Raw genomic sequence first — 12,549 nt, 5'->3', positions numbered from 1 at the left:
CCACCACATCTATGATGATACCAGGTTTCACAATTATCGTCATAGAAGTGTCATAAGCATGACAGGAAAAAAAATCGTTCGGCCAAAATGTCACTAATGTGTCTTTTTTTTGTAGTGCTTGCTCTCGTTGAACCTTCGTCGTTGCTTTGGTTTGTGTTTTTTTGCGTGTGAGACCAGGAGACTTATTCTATCATATGGTGTAAGACATATGCCTTCACTCTTATCCTTTTATTGTCAAGTATTATTAGTAGCTTGTGAGTTTATTTTGTCTTGTGCCCTTTTCATCATGCTCACTTGTTATACCTTGCTTCCATGCTTAGTGTCACTTATATTGTTGCAAGGATTGCCTTGTCTATAAAATATAGGGGGAGTGTTGATCCTAATGTGTGTGTTTTGCAGTCCAAAGCATTTCTTTAGAATGCACACATCTAGGGGGAGCCTGTCTATATTTTAAAGATTTTGGGTTTGCTTATGCTCATTATATATCTCTATGTGCAAATCCCGTATTGTCATCAATCCACCAAAAAGGGGGAGATTGTAAGGGCATATTTCTCCCTAAGTGGTTTTGGTGATTGATGACAGTGCTTTTGCGGACTAATAGTGTGCATTGAGCATTTCAGATATCTCATGTCTAGGCACAAGATGATTCGGTGCCCCTCGGAGCCTATCAAAGACGGCTGTTCTCTACGTTTCTTTTCGGTGGATTTGAGTCGTAGGAAAGCTGTATACTATTAAGAGGGGGTCTGCTACGGAAAGGGTAGGGTGGAATCCACACGCACACATCTGTTCCTTTGCACCACCTTTCCTTTGCTTCGATGGAGCACCGTCCGTTTATCCATGTCTCTGCGATATGAAGGCAGCCAAATGGTAAAGCTTCTGTGGCGTGCGGTAGTACTGCTCAAGGGAGCAGTAGTACCGCAGGTGCCAGCGGTAGTATCGCTCCTGGTGAGTGGTAGTACTTCTACCTCCAACCCTGAAGCTGATACATGCGGATGTAGGCGCGGATGTAATTTTTTACATCCGCCCTTACGTGGTAGTACCACGATGGCTGTTTGGTACTACCGTGCCAGACTTTTGCACTAACCCAACCTCAGCGGAAGTTGTTACGAAAGTAATTTATTACGTCCGTGCATTTCCAGTGCTAGTTGATGCCTGCCTTACGGTAGTACCGTAGGGGCAGATGGTAGTACCGCCCCGGCGGTTCTACCGCTCGTTGCCCTATGCAACATGCCCTCATCTGGTCACTACCGTGCAAGCAGTAGTACCGCACCCTGCAGTGGTAGTACCGCAACCCTTTGCGGTAGTACCGCGGCAGCGTGCGGTAGTACCGCGCCGCGCGGGCTGGCTGAGGGGATAACGGTTGGATCTTTTCCACCACTATATAAAGGGGGTCTTCTTCCCCAAGAAGACCACATCTCCCCTCCCCAAGCTTCATTGTTGCTCAAACCTCCATTTTCACCCGATCTCTCTCCCTAGCCAATCAAACTTGTTGATTTTCTAGGGATTGGTTGAGAAGGCCCCAATCTACACTTCCACCAAGAGAAATTTGATTCCCCCCACTAATCCCTTGTGGATCTTGTTACTCTTGGGTATTTGAGCACCCTAGACGGTTAAGGTCACCTCAGAGCCATATTCCATTGTGGTGAAGCTTTGTGGTGTCGTTGGGAGCCTCCAATTAAGTTGTGGAGATGCCCTAACCTTGTTTGTAAAGGTTCGGTCGCCGCCTTCAAGGGCACCAATAGTGGAATCACGGCATCTCGCATTGTGTGATGGCGTGAGGAGAATACGGTGGCTCTAGTGGCTCCTTGGGAAGCATTATGCCTCCACACCGCTCTAATGGAGACGTACTTCCTCTCAAAGGGAAGGAACTCCGGTAACACATCCTCGTCACCACCGGCTCCACTCTAGGTTATCTCTTACCTTTACTTGTGTCTTGTGCAAGCTTTTATTGTGTTGTATCCCTTGCTTGCTTGTGTGCTTGTTGTTGTTGCATCATATAGGTTGCTCACCTAGTTGCACATCTAAACAACCTACCTTGATGCTAAGTTTAATTTGGTCAAGAAAAGCTAGAAACTATTAGTTGCCTATTCACCCCCCCTCTAGTCAACCATATCGATCCTTTCAATGGCAACAGTGGAGCACGCATGTCCAGCTAAACTTTTCTGTACTTTGCCTCATACTTCCGCCCCCCAAAAAGAGCTTGCACTGGATGTTTTCTTTCCTATAAAACTGAAGGCTGGAGCGACTTTCCTTTGGATTTTGAGGATCTCATTCCTGGACACCGAACGCAATTTGGGAGAATTTTCCTTCATTTTTTATTCCTGTAAGTTTTCCTTCAAAATTCCTTTGCAACGAACGGAGCCTCATTCGTTCATTCCCCCTCTCTCTCTCCCTCTCAAAATAAATCGTTCATTCAACTTTTTTTCTTGAAAACGGATCCGGATCTATTATAAAATTTTACCATAGATAAAATACAAAGCTTCCCAAATATAATAAAAATTACACTGAGGTCTCTGAACCACACAGAACGACCACTACTGTCGCTAGAACAAACCGTCGACGTATCGCTGTCGCCGGTCCCTTACCAGAGACTGCCTGACCTTGTCCAGGATAGCCGGGAAGTCTTTATGCACATGTTCCTAAGAACCAGCGCCCTGGATCCGCAATTGTCGTCGTTGAACCATTGACTCGATATGAAGCACCTCACACGAGATCTCGCCGTCACCTACGCACGATGAGAAAGCCTAACCTCACGCCCAAAAGGAGACGACAGGAATATACGTTGTAGCCCCGTGGACTCCGTCCTAACGGATGATGTCAGAGATAATTCTGGCAAATCCCTTGGTAGGGTATTCCGGCGAGGTGATTAGGTAGTTTCAATTCCTCTACCTAAGGTTATAATTATTGCAAGCAATAAAGTTAATATCATTAGCATATAATGGTATTCGTAGGAACTTTTTCTTTAACTTTAACCATACATATAAGATCTTCAATTTTTACTGTAAGTTCTTTGTTCTTTTTTTGATAATTGAAATTACCTTTCTAGACATGGATCTTTCAACATTTCATTGAGCATGATTCTCTTGCATATCATCAAGAATTTTCTTTGCATCAACAATTTCTTTCTACATAATAGTTTCTCGTGTAGCTGCATCAAACATGTTTTTGGATAAAGAATTTAAAGCGTTATAGAATACATGAAGAATTAGTCATTCCTCCATGCCATATTTAAGACAATTCCTAACAAATTCTTTCATCCGCACACAAGCAGGCACTAGTTGCTCACGATCTTCCTATCTTGCATGGTTTTAGCAGATGGAAAATATTGTCACAAACATAACGCTGCAATTATTCCAAGATGCAGTATGATGGTGACCCTAGGTTTATCGAACCCACGGAACTGATGCTTAACAAGGAGATTTCTACAAGAACTTGTTATCTAAAAGAGTTGTAGTTTCCCAAATCAAATCCCATAGGTGATTAAAAGATAATAATAAAAGATAATAATAAAATAAATAGGCTAGGCCTAAAGGTTTCACCTGCAGTTGTGTACTTGTGCTTGGGGTCCTATTTAGATAAATAGCATGCCACTGGTAACACCGTTGCATATATCTTGTTAACATATTATTGTGGGAGATGCATCCAAATAATCTCATAATGGATTACTGCTGAATCAAGGTTTTATTGTACAACCAAGGCCCTTTTGACTCGCAGGATTACCTCACTTATTAAGGAATAACTAGACCAACATAATGGGCGTTTAATGATTGCACATTATCTACCCACAAAGAATTGCTTTCGGCTACCGTACTAATCTACTATCATTGACGTTCGGCATAGCCCCACACACCTCTATGCCCTTAACCTCTCCTTGCTCGATCTTCGATACCTTAGGTACCTACAAACCCTAGGATCGAGGTTGTGACAAGAAACAAAACCGTTGTGAAACACATAAAAAATGTTATCATCAAAGTATACCAACAACCCCTTAACCCACATACATGATGTTGTGAAGTTATGCCTACTTGAAGATGAATGATTATAACTTATAAGTCTTACGATGCTGCTAATCGCGATGTATCCTTGATTACAAGTGCTATGCTGACGAAGATGAAGGCTATGATGGTGGGGTTATGGCGGCGGCTGCTATAGATGGGAATGACGACAACCTGGAGGCTCTTGATGAATGGTTGTCTGATGTGATTCTCTCCCACTAGTGGTGGACCCAACCCACTGGGCCAGGGTGGGCCAACGGTGCATACACTCATAAAGATTTATTTTTATTTGTTTATTCTACTTATTTTGCTATGGTATAAAGGCTGATTTGTAAATCCAGTGTGGGCCGTATACCTCTGCCACTGCTCCCCACAGATGTCGAAAGGGTTTTATCTTCTTTATAGCGTGGATAGGTGAAATAGTGTTTCGGATCTCCTCCGATGTGAATTAGTCTATGACTTGATTTATCACCTAAAATAGTCCATTTATGTAGGAAATAAAAAAATAAAGAGAATTGCATTCTTTGCAACTATTAGTTCTTAATAGGCAAATCGAAGTGATTCTCTGATAAAAAAATGAGAATATATAGTTTAAACATGAGTACATATGAGTGAAAACCCACTAACCAATGACAATCAGAATGGACAACCCCTCCCCTGACCACCCTCGTCAACGCGGAGAGCTACTACCGACCGCCAATTCTAGGTCGCAAGCACCAAAATGGCGACGCCAATGCAAGCACATCATCGAGAGCTCCTCGATGCCGTTGCTGGTTGTCGCTCGCGCCGCTGCGGCCTTGCAACCGCCCTTGGCCCTGACTACCGGCCAATGGGAGAGCCGGCATCGCCCAAGGCGGTGGACAAGTCGGAGGCACTGAGGAAGAAGAAGGCGCCGCTTGACCCACCGCCTCCCCAAATCTGCGGTCTCGCGCGACGCCGACGCTTTCCACTCGTGCTAAGGCAAACCGTGGGTTATACAATAAAAAGGCAGAAAAATGCATCACACCATGTGATAAATCTTGTCTTGGCAAAGAGAAAGTGTTTCAAAAATGCTCTTATATGATGAGAGGGAGGGAGTAATTTTCTTATTGGCACATCATTCCTATGTTTTTGTGTTTCCTCTTGGGGTCCTGCAAACCAAAGAGCCCTAAAGCCGCGAAAAAAGGGAATCGGCGATAATATCAGCGATTCGGACTGATCCATGTGACATGCGATGTTCACAGAAACTGGGCAGCCGGCGCCGCGGGGGCTCGATCGATCGAGCTCATCAGTCAATGGCATTCGGAGGTGTGTTCATGCCGTGCAAATGGGGAGGTGGCTGCGGCCCAATCGGAGGGTGGGGGAGGAGGAAGAGGAGGCGGAGGAGGAGTACCAGGTGGACGTGCTGCCCGACCGGCTGAAGTCGTCGCGGAGCAGCCGCGCTCCCTCGCTCCGCTCCCTCAGCCGCCTCGCCGACGACGAGGAGGGCGGGTTCCTCCGCGGCCACATCGTCCACCCCGACAACGAGTACGTACCACCGCCCTGCCACGCCACCGATCCTCCGCCCGTTCCCTCTTCTTCCGCAAATTCTTCATTGCAAATTAGGAGAACAGGTTATGTGGCTACAAATCAATGAATTAGAGTTGAATGCTGCAAGCTTCAAGTTCACATTTTTCTCATGCATGTTTAAACCAACACTACTCCCTCCATTCACTTTTGTAAGACCGTTTAGACATTTAAGACAACTGCCAAAACAGTTCAATTTCAGCTGTCTAAAACGTCTTACAAAAGTGAACAGAGGGAGTAGAAAGGATGAACAACTTAAATTGTTTCAGTTTAAGCTATATCTTGACGGGAATGCAGCTAATTTAGTGGTTCGTGGTTTTGTTTTGGGTGGCGTCTCTGCAGGTGGTATCGGATATGGACAAGGTTCATAGTGTTCTGGGCAGCATTTAGTTCATTCCTTACACCCTTGGAATTTGGGTTCTTCAGGGGGCTGCCTTGGAACCTCTTCCTCTTGGACATGGTTGGCCAGATTGCCTTCCTTATTGATATTGTTCTGAGGTTTCTTGTGGCCTACCGTGACCCGGTCACACTCTGCATCGTATACAATCCAACCTCTATTGCCGTCCGGTAATATTCCTGTCTCACATGTTTGAATAATATACCTATAAGGATTGGAACTTGAACTGCAGCACTGCATTATTGCCTAATATTCGCACCCTACGTACGTAGTACTGCAGATATTTGCTTCTCGTCCTTAGATGAACACCACTCACTAAAACGAATGGAAAACACCAGTCATTAAAACAGATAGATTCTAAAAGAAATGTGCTGTGGCTCTTAGTTATTTTAATGTTGCTCCATGAAAACTCTTTCCCAGAGGGGCATTTGCAAGCTGTATTTTCAAAATTTATCCTTGCAACGATACGAGAGTTTTTCATTCGCACAAAAAATATATATGAGAGTTTCATCTAACACACAACTACGCACATTTAGATAATTGTTTGAGAGAGGAAAAATGCAAGAGGGTTTCTGCTCAGGCATTTGTGTTGGCTTTTTGCTCGAGCACGTGAATACAAAGACGAGAACAATATTCCTCCAATTTTGCAGTGCTTAACCCATGCTCTTCCTTTTCTCCTTATTATCTGAAGACCATGCAACCTTTGTTTATGCATATACACACCTCATGAACTGTTTTATTATTATCCAACTCAGACATATAGGAACATGTACTTGTATACGATTCAGACTCGGTGATTTTCTAGCCGAGCTTTCTTGCTCAAACCCAATATGTTCAAGAACTCTTTCACAGACTATACACCACAAGCTACTCAGACGCAACACAAGCAAGAAAAAACTCCCTACTACAGGATTACATCCAACAGTTTGTACTTTACGATATATGTTCTCTGACTACACATGTAACCATGATTTCTCTGCTTTATGAATCCAGATATTGCAAATCAAGCTTCATCTTCGATTTACTTGGTTGCTTCCCGTGGGATGTTATCTATAAGGTCATTCTTTTGCTCCCGGGTTATTTTCACTGATTTCACATACAGTGTGGAGCTTATGATGTAGTTATATTTACCTTATCTGATCTCGTTTTCATATAATGAACTCTAACAGGCTTGTGGACGTAAAGAAGAAGTACGATACTTATTGTGGATTCGCATGACAAGAACTCAGAAAGTTACACAGTTTTTTAGGGATTTGGAAAAGGACATTCGTGTTAATTACCTGTTCACAAGAATAGTGAAACTCATAGTTGTGGAGCTCTATTTTACACACACGGCAGCTTGCATCTTCTATTACCTGGCAACAACACTTCCTGAATCAATGGAAGGATATACATGGATAGGGAGTTTGCAGTTAGGAGACTATAGCTATTCTCATTTCAGGGATATTGATCTAACCACACGTTATATTACATCAATGTACTTTGCCATCGTCACCATGACAACTGTTGGTAAGTTTTGGTCTCATGATTAAACAAATAATTTCCACTTTCCGCAACTATCTTTGTAGAAACATAGTCTGGTATTTTAAATTTATATGATATTCTTTTTCCTTTGCAGGCTATGGTGACATCCATGCTGTAAATCTAAGGGAAATGATATTTGTCATGATATATGTTTCCTTTGGTATGGTTCTTGGAGCTTATCTCATCGGTAACATGACTGCAATTATTGTGAAAGGCTCGGAAACCGAGCGATTCAGGGATAAAATGAAAGAAGCTATCATTTATATGAACAGACATAAACTTGGAAAGGACATCAGAGAACAGATCAAGGGTCATTTGAGGTTGCAGTATGAAAGCAACCGCACTGAAGCCGCTGTTCTTTGGGATATCCCAGTTTCTATTCGTGCAAAGGTGATGATTTATATTTTGGATATCTTGCCATTATTCCTAATACAGTTTGAAAACGTCTTCTATTGTGAGTCTTTGAAGATGTATCATACATTGTGTTGCATTTGCAGATTTCACAAACACTGTACATGCCATATATTGAAAGGACACCATTGTTCAAAGGATGTTCAGCAGAATTCCTTCAACAGATTGTGAGTTTTCTTTTTGTTTGAACAAATTATGCATGTTGATCTATTTTATAATTGTATGAACTTTTCCAATAGTTCTCTCTTGTGCTCTTTACTCCTTGCAGGTTGCCAGGCTGCAAGAAGAGTTCTACTTACCAGAAGAAGTTGTTTTGGAGCAAGGAAGTGTAGTTGATCAGTTATACTTTGTCTGTCAGGGTGCACTAGTGAGTTCAATCCTAGGAATAATTGCTTAATTCTTAGAATCTCCCGTTATTCAGATGGGCAGTTGCTGTTAAATCCCCCCCCCCCCCCCACACACCGCATGCACAGCCACCTATGACGGTATGGCACCCGTAGGTGCAACATCCGGTGATGGTTTGAGATTCACATATTTCCATCGGATTCACTGTAACACATCCCAATTTTACACACTAAATAGTAAAGCATAATCTACAGTGACACCTTGCCGAGAATTTGGTCAGTGGGCCCTGGATTCAACTATCGCTTAATCATCAAGTCAATTTCAATGCTTAATATGCATAGGGATAAGTTAGTACAAGCGAAGTATGCATCGGTTCATCAGAGAGAGTACATAGTGTAGAAACATAAAGTGTGTGAATGTCAGAGCAAGAACTCATGGAGAATAGTAGTGGGATATATCTAAGGAGCATAGGAAATCCACACATATATGATTACCCACAAAATTGCATGGTCATATGTGTCTGAGAAATAAAGCGCAAAAAAGGATACCAGCTTTTTATATATCACATGTATTTGGCATCACCATACGAAGATCTTCGTATTTCAATACACTGTTGATTTTTACTACAGTATCTTGTGTAACATTGTGTCATACTGACTACGCACTACAGCTACATTAATTTGTACTTCTTCTTTTTGTTGGTACATTTCTAGTGCCAGAATATGGCTTCCAAGTTATTAATGGGTGCAGGTGTACCCACTTGCCTGAAACATGGTCTTATGCTCTTGTTGTTCAGAAAGGAGTTGGCATTGGCAAAGATGGTCAAGAAGAGGCCAGTTTAATGTTTGAGCAAGGGAACTCTTTTGGAGAAATTGCTATTCTTTGCAACGTTCCACAGCCCTACAATATTCGTGTTTGTGAACTTTGCAGGCTCTTACGGTTGGATAAAGAGTCATTGACATACATATTGGGGATTTATTTCGCTGATGAAAGAAAACTTTTGAGCAATCTTACCGAGGTAAACAGTACAAATAACCAACATGTCAGTAATTATTTTATTTAATTCCAGTATTCATGGATAGTGCATTCTTTTCTTGATGATGTCGGATTGCAGAGCAATGAATACGGCCTACGAGTCAAACAAATAGGACCAGATATCAAATTCCATATAGGGAAACAAGAGGAAGAGCTGACCTTAAGAGTGAACACCGCCGCTTTCCACGGTGAGCTTAATCAGCTGACAGACTTAATCCGAGCTGGAGTCGATCCAAAGAACACTGATTATGATGGGCGGTCTCCTTTGGTACGAATTGCTAAGGATTTGCTATCTGGTTAAACCCTAAATAATAAAATATTGCATGCCTGATATAACCATAACCATCATCGTCGTCACAGCATCTTGCAGCTTCCAAAGGTTATGAAGAAGTTGCGCAGTTCCTTATCCATGAGGGCGTTGATATCAACTGTACCGGTATGCTCACTCAGTGAAATGCATCCCTGTGGCCATTTCCAAATTCTTGCATATATATAAACTTGTATAGTTATATGATAACACATTTTTAGGCATTCGATCTTTGCTGAATAACAGATAATTTTGGGAACACACCCTTACTAGAGGCAGTGAAGCAGGGGCATGATAGAGTGGCCTCATTGCTCTTTACCAAAGGAGCCAAGCTGAACCTCGAGAATGCCGGTATCCATCTCTGCATGGCTGTATCAAAGAGAGAGACTGATTTCATTCGGGGGGCTCTAGCTTACGGTGCCGACCCAAACTCGAAAGACTACGACCACCGGCATCCTCTCCACATAGCCGCTGCAGAGGGCTTGTATATAATGGCGAAGTTGTTGGTAGACGCTGGTGCAAGTGTGCTTGTAACAGACAGGTACCACCAAACAATACTTCATCCTTTATCCATGCTATCAAGCTTCAAACCACCAAGAGTATAATAATTTCATTGAACGGCCTGATAACCTGCAAGGGCATTGCCATGTATGCAGACGCGGTACTACTCCGCTGGACGAAGGGCGCAAGTCCAGGAGTAAGCCTCTTATAGTGCTTCTGGAAGAGGCAAAAACCGAGGAGCTCTCCAAGTTCCCCACACGAGGCGAAAAAGTGAGAGGCAAGTTGAGAAGCCTTGAAACCTCTGTGAAATCACCTGCACATTGTTCGCTTATGACAAATAAATCTTTTGCTGGCAGATAAAATACATCAACGACTGTGCTCCGTGTTCCCTTGCCATCCGTTGAATACTGATGTCAAGCGAAAAGAGGGGGTGATGCTGTGGATTCCTCACACTATCAATGAACTCATCAGGTCAGCCCAGGAGAAGCTGGGTTTATCCGGCTCACGCCTGCGCTTGCTCTGTGAGGATGGCGCAGCGGTTCAGGAAGTGGAGATGGTAAGTGATGGGCAGAAGCTCTATCTTGTTGGAGACGAGGACATGTGAGAGCGAGTAGAAGGCCAAGTGAAATAAGAAGAAAATTGCAACTTCTCTGTCAGGTAATCATGAAGACTAGTAACCTGTTTTTCGCCGACTTTCTGCTATACTGGTGTTGTGGCAATGTACATAGATACATAAGCAAGAAAACGACCGAACTAATTATCGACGTTGTACATATTATAGTCAATGGAAATAAGATGCGGCGCCGAAATGGAATGTGAACGAAGTTGTCCACAAATTGATTCCACTCTGAAGTTGAGCTAGTGTTTTGATCCCTCTTGGACCACGCTTTGCAGGAGAGGCTTGGAACAAGATCATGCTATTGCCATGGATGCAAAGCGCGGCACCGGCAGGCCGTGTAGCAAAGAGGAGGTCCATTAGTTACAATGGAGCGTCTGCTCAGACATCCCGGTTTTGCTACAGCACACTGCACACGGATGGTAACTGTCTTGGTTATGCGCAAGTGCGCATCTGGTTGCGGCTTGTTCTTCAGGCTGCAGAGGTTGACATGGTTGGATATGTTGTGCTATTGATAGTCTTGGGCATAGGCACCCTTGTATTCGGCTCGTATAATGTTGCCATGACATGTTTCATCTAGTTTTTTCTTTTAGATTTAAAGCTACCATTATATTTCAACTACTTTTTATGGCAATTTTTAGTAGTTGACCATAGAAATTTTTAGTAATTAACCACGGCAAATTTTATTCATGGATCATGGCAATTTTTAGTAATTCATCATGGCAATTTCGTTTATAGATCATCATTTTAGTTTGTAGATCATGAGAATTTTAGTATTTTGACCCTGGAAAATCTAGTTTTGACAATGAAAATTATTTTTTGTATGGACCATGGCAAATTTTAGTGCATGTATCATGGCAAATTTAAGTAATTCACCATGGCAATTTTATTTTATGGTTCAAGGCAAATTTGAGTCATTAATCATGCATTTTAAAGTAATTGGTGACAAATTTCTTTTTAATTATGAACAATGTCAAAATTATTTCATGGATCATGACAAATTTTAATAATTCATCATGGCAAGTTTAGTTTCTTAATTTTTTTTATAATATGTCAAAATTTACTTTAAACGTAGAAGAAAAGGTAGTTGAAACATGTCATGACAAACTTCAGTGTAAATACCATGGCAATTTATGTGTAATAGACATGGCAACTTTTAACAAAAAAATGTCATCAAAACATATCGATATGAGATCTAGTTTCGAAGATCTCGTCGCGGCGGATTTGATGGTGAAAACGAATTTTCATTCAGATTTTTCATTTAAAAGATAAAACATTTTAAAAACTGAAAACTCAAAAAGATTCCCACATGCATGCATGCGGTGACGTGGTAATCTGTTACTATAGGGACGTTCGGCCCCCCTCCTTTCTTGCCACACGTGTGGCAGATATCAGCGTCCATGATTGTTTGGTCCGGTTTCCCTAGTTGACTGGACCAACTCTCTTTTTCTTAATGCATTGCGGGAGCCCACCGCCCTCTGACGAGGTAGAAAAAAACTGTCTAACCGAGGTGTCCTTATTCAATTCAGTATAGCTTCCCCTTCTTTAGTGGAGATGTTTTCCTTGGTTGGGGAGAGAAGGCATGCCATAGGGAGACTTGTAAGGCGTGGAGAATGGGTAGGGGGATCTCCGGTCGAGTAGCGGCCGGGGGGGAAGAAGAGGTTTTTTTTTGAGCAAATGAGGAAGAAGAGGTCGATTCTCTCTGGAGATTGAAGATCGGAAGGAAGAGAAGGAATTCTTTTTTTTGAGAAATCTCGCCTCTTTATTCATTCATAATGATGTTCATAGGTACCCGGTTTGGGTCATGTGGGTTTCCCAACCAAACATGTCGCCCGGGCCCTAAATTACAAGCAAACTTGGCGAGATTGTGTGC

General features: G+C 42.5%; 1 protein-coding gene across 1 annotated transcript; it reads left to right on the top strand.

Annotated features, from left to right (window-relative positions):
- The first annotated feature begins 4,984 nt into the window (after positions 1-4,984).
- Positions 4,985-11,370, top strand: LOC123167084 (potassium channel KOR1). The gene is made up of 14 exons (XM_044584921.1): positions 4,985-5,501; positions 5,883-6,107; positions 6,931-6,994; positions 7,107-7,446; positions 7,556-7,851; positions 7,959-8,039; positions 8,141-8,239; positions 9,014-9,235; positions 9,332-9,520; positions 9,613-9,688; positions 9,806-10,100; positions 10,216-10,337; positions 10,417-10,717; positions 10,955-11,370. The coding sequence occupies exons 1-13, from the start codon at positions 5,209-5,211 to the stop codon at positions 10,662-10,664; spliced, it is 2,550 nt and encodes an 849-aa protein (XP_044440856.1). The 5' UTR covers positions 4,985-5,208; the 3' UTR covers positions 10,665-10,717; positions 10,955-11,370.
- Positions 11,371-12,549: the final 1,179 nt, after the last annotated feature.

This window comes from Triticum aestivum, chromosome 7D (assembly GCF_018294505.1).
Source record: "Triticum aestivum cultivar Chinese Spring chromosome 7D, IWGSC CS RefSeq v2.1, whole genome shotgun sequence".
In the NCBI taxonomy this organism is placed as follows: Eukaryota; Viridiplantae; Streptophyta; class Magnoliopsida; order Poales; family Poaceae; genus Triticum; species Triticum aestivum.
Note: the sequence above shows the minus strand (reverse complement) of the source record. Positions and strands in the feature narration are given on the sequence as shown.

What these genes read in the sequence shown, in the direction of transcription:
- LOC123167084 (XM_044584921.1), top strand. Translation starts at nt 5,209, where the DNA reads ATGTTCACAGAAACTGGGCAGCCGGCGCCGCGGGGGCTCGATCGATCG. An exon ending in CCAACCTCTATTGCCGTCCG is followed by an intron (nt 6,108 to 6,930) that starts GTAATATTCCTG and finishes TTATGAATCCAG; the next exon opens with ATATTGCAAATCAAGCTTCA. An exon ending in CGTTGATATCAACTGTACCG is followed by an intron (nt 9,689 to 9,805) that starts GTATGCTCACTC and finishes GCTGAATAACAG; the next exon opens with ATAATTTTGGGAACACACCC.